This window comes from Cryptomeria japonica, chromosome 7 (genome assembly GCF_030272615.1).
Source record: "Cryptomeria japonica chromosome 7, Sugi_1.0, whole genome shotgun sequence".
Lineage (NCBI taxonomy): Eukaryota > Viridiplantae > Streptophyta > Pinopsida > Cupressales > Cupressaceae > Cryptomeria > Cryptomeria japonica.
In genome coordinates, this window is record NC_081411.1 from 857,400,961 (window position 1) to 857,408,221 (window position 7,261).

The 7,261-nt window shown below is 38.8% G+C and overlaps 1 protein-coding gene across 1 annotated transcript; it reads left to right on the top strand.

The window, feature by feature from the left end:
- Positions 1 to 2,880: 2,880 nt before the first annotated feature.
- On the top strand, positions 2,881 to 7,034 carry LOC131047034 (wall-associated receptor kinase-like 6). Its single transcript, XM_057980828.2, has 3 exons — positions 2,881 to 4,170; positions 5,209 to 5,373; positions 5,484 to 7,034. Exons 1-3 carry the CDS (start codon positions 3,315 to 3,317, stop codon positions 6,740 to 6,742), a joined length of 2,280 nt encoding a protein of 759 aa, XP_057836811.2. The 5' UTR covers positions 2,881 to 3,314; the 3' UTR covers positions 6,743 to 7,034.
- The last annotated feature ends 227 nt before the right edge of the window (positions 7,035 to 7,261 follow it).

Consider the following 7,261-nt stretch of genomic DNA (forward strand, 5'->3'; position numbering starts at 1 on the left):
AGTAGATTTGGGAGACATCATTCATGATATTCATCTTCTCTTTGATGAAGATGATTCTTCATCGACTGTTGCGAGGGAACACTCTGACCCTCTTGTTCATTCTCTAAATGATCATTCTTTCGAGGTTAACATGATTTTGGATTCTTATGTACAATAGTTGGAGGAGGTTGCTTTATCTTTAGAGGAGACATGTGAGTCTTTGGATATTGTTCTACATTCATCTCCACTAGATCTTGGAGTGCCTTTTTCAGCAGTGTGGATAAGTTCACCACCTTTGGAAGTGGTATCTTTCAACATCGACATGGGGACACTTGAGCAGTTTTTCAGAGATTCCATTCATCATGAGTTTTTTTTCTACATCTTCCCTTTATGATTGGGGAGACTTCATGGATACACCTTTGGTTTTGTTTCTTCCTAAGGGGAGGAACATTGTTCGACGTTCATGGAGCAATTTCTTCATTCATTTTCGAGCTTCTACCATTGGTGCAGATTCTATATTGAGGGGGGGGTACCTAGCTTCTCTTCTTCTCTCATATGGGGGGGACTTTTTCCTCACATGGGGTTTGCTCCTTCACATACTTCTTTGAGAGTTCTTTGTATATAGTTTTCATCTCTTTTTGGGGGGAGGGTTTTTTCCCATTGGGTTTTTCTCTCTTTCCCTACTTTATGGGAGATTGCTTTGCATTTGCATTTGTACATGGGTACCTAACATGGCCTTGTAGCCGAGACCCATCTTACATTGCTTAGTTGCATTGTAGACTTAAGTGCATTCCCCTAAGTTGCACTTAAGGGGGGGTGTTGGTGTAATTATTCATTCATCTTGGATACAATTACACTTTACTTAAGTTTAATTAAGTACATGAATAACATTGTAGTTTGCATATGAGACACTTAGGGAGATGTGCATACATTGGGAGTGTGTGTGTAGGAGAATTTCCACCTTTTATGGTGTGATCTTGTTGTTACTTTATCATATCCACTTATTGTGGAGTGATAATTCCACCTTCGGTGGGTGATTCACCTCATGTGGAATATTATACTATTTCTCCTAACTACCCCTACCTACCCTTGCATCTCATTGAGCCACATGTCATCATTGTGTGCTCTCTTGTCTCTTAGCCTTGCCTTTATAAGCAGACTCATCTACATTGTATGTAACTTGATGATGACCCAGTTGATCTCTTTTGCATCTTGATAGGAATACAATTTATTCTTGTCATATTTTATCTCTCTTGTCATTGTGCTATCTTGTAGTCTCTTTAATCTTGGTTGCTTCAAGCATAATCTCACAACTCCAATGCCAAAGGGTATACCAAGGTATCTAGTAATTGTGTCATTCTGTAGGAATCCAAGTGGGATGTGAGATAGGATGGGTAATGATGAATTCATTTTTTGTGCATTATGAGCTTGGATTTGGAGATAGTACAAAAAAGGTCTATAATATCAAAAGTATTAGTAACTTCATTGGCAAAATTTTGAATAAACAGTACGTTATCATCAACAAAATGAGAATTAAGCACTTTGGCATTTCCCGACATCGAGATACCATGTATAATTTTGAAGGAGAGAGCATGTTGCAAGAGGTATCCAAGGACATCAACTACTAAAACTAAGAGGAATGGTGCAAGGGGGCAACCTTGTCAAATATTTTTTTGCAAAGGGAATTGAAGGGACAAGGCTCCATTAACAACAACTCTAGCATTAGCATCAATGAATAACATTTTAATTTGGTCATGAATTTTAGGTCCAAATCTAAGCCATTTTAACATGTTGAGAATAAAGGGACAACAAATACAGTCATAGTCTTTATCAAAGTCTAGCTTAGTGATTAATTCATCTTGGGCAGATTGTTGAGCCCATTCAATAGTCTCCCAAGCAAGCACCAAGTTATCCAAGATAAATTTACCACATTAAAAACTAGTTTGTTCTTGTCGCACAATCTCTTGGGTTATACATTTTATTTGATGAGCCAAATCTTTGGCAATGACTTTGTAAGAGATGTTAAGTAAAGTAATAGGTCGGCATCCATCCATAGTGTCTTCATTTTTACCTTTGGGACGGAGTTTAATCAATCCTTGATTAATAACTACCCCCAATGATTCCGTTTCAACCCTTTCAAGGTAAACATAGGCCAAAAAGCTCTATAAAATCCAATTGGAATTCAATCGATTACATGACTCTTCTCCAAAGCCATGCTATAAAGGGCTTTATCAATCTCTTTCATAGAAAGGAGGCAGTCAAGATATGTGTTATAGGCAATGTCTATTTGGAAGGAATACATTTTGAAACACACTCTTCAACAATTGGAAGAATGGGGTCTTCTATAGATTCATCAATGAAAAGATTTTTTAAGTGTTCATAAAATGTTCTTAAAATGACTAATTGGTTGCTTTGTAGGGAACCATTTGTAGATTTGATGCTAGAAAATTGCTCTTTTTTTGTTCTTGTAGTGCAGGAAATTAAAGAAAAATTTAGACCTTGTATCTCCATCCTTGATCCATTGAAAGCGATCACGCGCTTGTGCTCATTTTCCTTTGTAAACAGCTAACTTCTAGATCAGATTTTCTATTTTAGCCATAGACTTTTGGAAGGCAATATTAAAAAGATCAGAAATCAGAAAAGAATAATTATGTTCTAGCTGTTCTTTAAGAGACTTTTCAAATCTACTATTCCCACCAATTAATCTATACCTAACATGGTGAGGCTTTGGTTCAACTTTTCAAATAGCTAAAAGACCATCAATACAATTTTGGTGACGTTTAATTTGTAGGGAAGCTCATTGGAAAGAACAGGGGAGTCGGTGAACACAAAGGCGGTAAGAATGGGGAGGTGGTCAAAGAATGTAGCCGAGAGATCAAGATGAACCAAAAGTCCAACATGGGAAGGGAGAATATGACAATCAGGATAGTTAGCTTTGCCTAACAAGAGAAAAGCTATCCCAACTACGATCAGCTGGATGTTCCACAATATGAATCGTGATAAAAATATTTCTTCATTCATCTTGACTCTATCTTCATTCATCGAGAGCAACTGCTCGAATTTAATGCATGATGTGGAATTTTCACCTACTGCAGTAGACTTGGCAGCGATGATTTTGACAGGTCTGAAGACATTTTTTTGGAGCATTTCTGAATACATAATTTATGCAGTAGACTTTTGGACGATGACTTCGACATTGTGCAATTCAATTGAGGAATCTGTTTTGCCAAAACCCTTTTCTCCTCGACATAAATAATGAAGTCGTTGAAAGTTTCAGCAATCTGGTCTATATAAATAAACCTCTCTGCATTGCCTGTAACTTCCCACCCAAAGGAATGATGAAGTTTATTGCTGTTCTTTGCATGGCGTGCTGCTTCTTGTGTTTCCTAAGAGGAGCTAATGGCTGCCAGTATCCACAAAGTTGCGAGTATCTCGACATAAATTACCCCTTCAACATCCAGGGATCGAATTGTGGGCACCCCAATTTCTCTCTTGTATGCAAACAGAACTCCACATTCGGACAGGGGAGAATCCCATTTCTTTCGACTCCTACAGGCGAATACCAGGTCTTAAGTCTCTCAAACGACTCTCTGCTAATCAATATGACTCATCTCAAAGCCTTAAGTTGTAACGTCTCGCAGATTGGAAAACAATTCTTTTCACTTCCCAGACCAGGCCCTTTCACCATATCGGGCTCCAATGTGTTTGCTTCAGTTGGTTGTTATGCCAACGGCTCGTTCTTCTCTGATGGCCCTGCCTCAAATTCTGAAAAAGTCGGAGGAACCTGTGCGGCTTCGTGTATGAACATCACGGACCCTGACTACTGTAATGGGTTCGGTTGCTGCCAAACTACCTTTATGGAGAATTGGAGAAAAGTAGATCTTGAGGCGACGCTCTATTCGAAGCCGCCATTTAATCAGTGTATGTTCTCTACCATACTCGATCCGACGACCTTCAAGATAGAGGAATCTGATAAAGGAAAATTTGGGGCTGGTACTTATGGTCTCAAGATCGATTGGGGTATTAATGTTACTGAACCTGATATTTGTTCCACTGCCAAACCAACGGGCAATCTCACCTGCTCCAACCATGCTCATTGCAAAGATGTTATCGGCATGCCCGACTTTAAGGTGTGTGTATGTGATGATGGATATAAGGGTGATGGTTATCAGGGAGGCCTTCAGTGCACTGGTATGCTATTGAAATTTGTGTGTGTTTTAGGGTTAGTTTTCTGGGCTTAAGTTCCCGGATGGTCATTTTCCTTCGCTATTGGTGCTGTTTTGTAATGATTATTTTCTCTAGAGTTGTAATGGGTGTATGTTATTTATGTAGAGAAAACCCCTCTTCCCTGGTACAAAGCTGAGATTTGGTATATTCCCCTTCGGAGAGCCAAAATTGTTCGTCATACCTATCACAATTAGCCCCGTTCGTCGGGATCCCTGCATACTGAGAGTTGATATATTCTTCGTCAAAGAATTTCTTCAGAGTCTATAGCCGACCTTGATTTTAGGCATACTAAGAAACACAGGTTAGTTCAAGCTGTAATAGTTCCTTATTCTTAGTGACAATTAGGTGTACCCTGGCCCTGCATCCTAGCAGTTCGTATATTCTCTCTTGAAGATTTTCTGCAAGGCCAAAATTGACATGAGGCATCCCAAGAAACGTGGACGATCTGAAAGAGTTGCTCACGGTTCTGAACAATTAGGGGTACCCTGTTCACGGGAATCCCGTCTCTGTCTCCTGAGAGAATACTATACTTTCTGCACAGCCAAATTTGAATTGGTTTATTATATAAGAACGTGGATTATAATTCTAGCCCTGCGCCTCACCTTAAAATCAAAACCTTTGAACTGGGCAAGGGCGTGTTTACTATTGCTTTCTGTCAACTCTTCTTGCTGATCTAATTTCTTGTATGATAGATTGAAACTGCAAGATAGTTTCATTTATTACAGTTAACAAACATAGATAAATAGTTCATGTTGAGCTAAACGATCTCAAGTAGGAAAAGCAAATGGGCTTCCAAATGGATTAAAAATGCTTTCCACATAAACTGATGAGAGCTGGTACAATTCCCATGTAACTTTGAAGGAAGAGAAACTCTTAATTTAGCTATTTGATTCTAGTTGAAAACAAGTAAACCAGTGGGAATTCAGTGGAAATTGAGTTTTTTCTTTTCAGAATTTATTTGATTACTTATGTAAAAGTTTTACTTGAAATTAAATCTTGCAGATATTGATGAATGTGCTGATTCGAGATTGAATGACTGCATTCCACCACCGGTGGGAATATGTCTGAACTTGGAGGGTAGTTTCACCTGCTCCTGCTCGAAAGGAGAAGGCGACGGTAGAAAGAGTTGCACAGAGAAGACCAGCATAGTCACCCCTCTGATTATAGGTATTCTCTAAATTTTGTTAATATTATACAGAATTTGAATAATAGCTATCCGCAATAGATTGTAAAACTCATCAAAAGTGGCTAATGCATATCGCTATTTTGTCAAGCAGGAATCTTTTCATCGCTGGTGGGAGGATATATGATTGCAGGGGCCATAGTTTGGGCAGTGAAGAAAAGGAAACAAAAGCTTCTGAGAAGAAAGTACTTTCTGCAAAACAGAGGCCTTCTGCTGCAGGAATACATCTCTTCAGACAGAGGGCGGAGGAAAGCCACTATGTTCTCAGAAGCAGAGCTCATAAAGGCAACCAATAATTTCTCCGAAGACCTTAAAGTCGGAGTTGGAGGTTTTGGATATGTTTACCGGGGCAAACTAGCAGAAGGCAGAATGGTGGCCATAAAAATGTGCAAAGAAGTTGACGAGGAACAAATCGATCAATTCATCAATGAAGTCATAATTCTGTCTCAGATTGATCACAGAAACGTTATAAAACTTCTGGGCTGCTGCTTGGAAACTCGAATCCCTTTACTGGTCTATGAATATGTCTCCAATGGCACACTATCTGATCATATTCATGCAAAGGATGGGGTGGAATGCTTGACATGGAATACGAGGTTACAGATCACAATAGACACTGCAGAAGCACTGGCTTATCTGCATTCTTCTACATCAGTTCCAATTGTGCATAGAGATATTAAGTCTGCAAACATTTTACTTGACTCCACATATTCTGTCAAGCTATCAGACTTCGGATTGTCCCGTCTAATGCCAATGGACAATACCCATCTGACTACCGGAGTGAAGGGGACATTTGGGTATTTGGATCCACACTACTTCATGACTGTTCAGCTCACACACAAATCAGACGTCTACAGCTTTGGAGTCGTAATGGTGGAGCTCTTAACCAGCATGAAGCCTCTGTCTGTAAACAGAGCAAAAGAGCAACGCAACTTGACAGCCTTGTTCTTGTCTAAAAAAGGCCAGGGCCTTCTTCATGAAATATTCGATCCTCGCTTAATGGGAATGGATCACATTGAATCCATGACAAGTGTGGCTAATTTAGCAGAAGCTTGTCTAAATGTGGATGTGCAGAGGCGACCTTCCATGAAGGATGTTGTTCAAGAGCTCCTGTGGATTAAGAATGGGAAGATGAGAGGAGGAGAAGGGTATACTTGGCAAAGCCATAAGGATATTAATGAGGAAGAGACGTCTGTCCTTATAGACTTGCAGGAGAGGAGCCACCAAATTAAATCAGTGAAATTTGATGAAAGTAGCAATGTGATTTATTCTTCTTCTGGATCCGATGTTTTTTCCTCCTTCCAGATAGAAAATATAAATTCTGAAGTGGGCAGTGAAGATAATAAACTATAGTGTACAGTAGAATCACTCTCAGATATGACCAGATATCGCCATAAAATGAGGCCTGAAAATACAGAGTAGTATATCCAGTTAGAATTGCATTAATATGTGGGCTAATGGAATCCAATGTGACACCAGCATGGGAAGTACAAGGTGGATACCTCTGCAGAATAAACTTCTGCTTACTATTAGATGCACAAATAATCATTTTATTTATGAACTTACTTGACCTCTTCGGTTGTAAAGAAACTTCTCATAAGCAACGAGTATAAATGAACATTGTTGTACGTGTTTGGGAACTTAACCATCTCAATCTTGCAAATTTCCTAGTTTTTTTTAAAATTATTTTAAAAATGTTTTGTAGTTATTTGACATTATTTATAATGTTGTAATATTCATCTCTTGGATACAATAATTTTTTTTTTTCACATTCACAAGTACCACTTAATTGAACAAGCTTCTTGATCTAGCTTGGAAATGTCAACTTCTTAATTTTTTCAATTGCCTTAGTGGTTAAATTTCTACACCACC

What these genes read in the sequence shown, in the direction of transcription:
- LOC131047034 (XM_057980828.2), top strand. Translation starts at nt 3,315, where the DNA reads ATGATGAAGTTTATTGCTGTTCTTTGCATGGCGTGCTGCTTCTTGTGT. An exon ending in GGGAGGCCTTCAGTGCACTG is followed by an intron (nt 4,171 to 5,208) that starts GTATGCTATTGA and finishes TAAATCTTGCAG; the next exon opens with ATATTGATGAATGTGCTGAT. An exon ending in AGTCACCCCTCTGATTATAG is followed by an intron (nt 5,374 to 5,483) that starts GTATTCTCTAAA and finishes TTTGTCAAGCAG; the next exon opens with GAATCTTTTCATCGCTGGTG.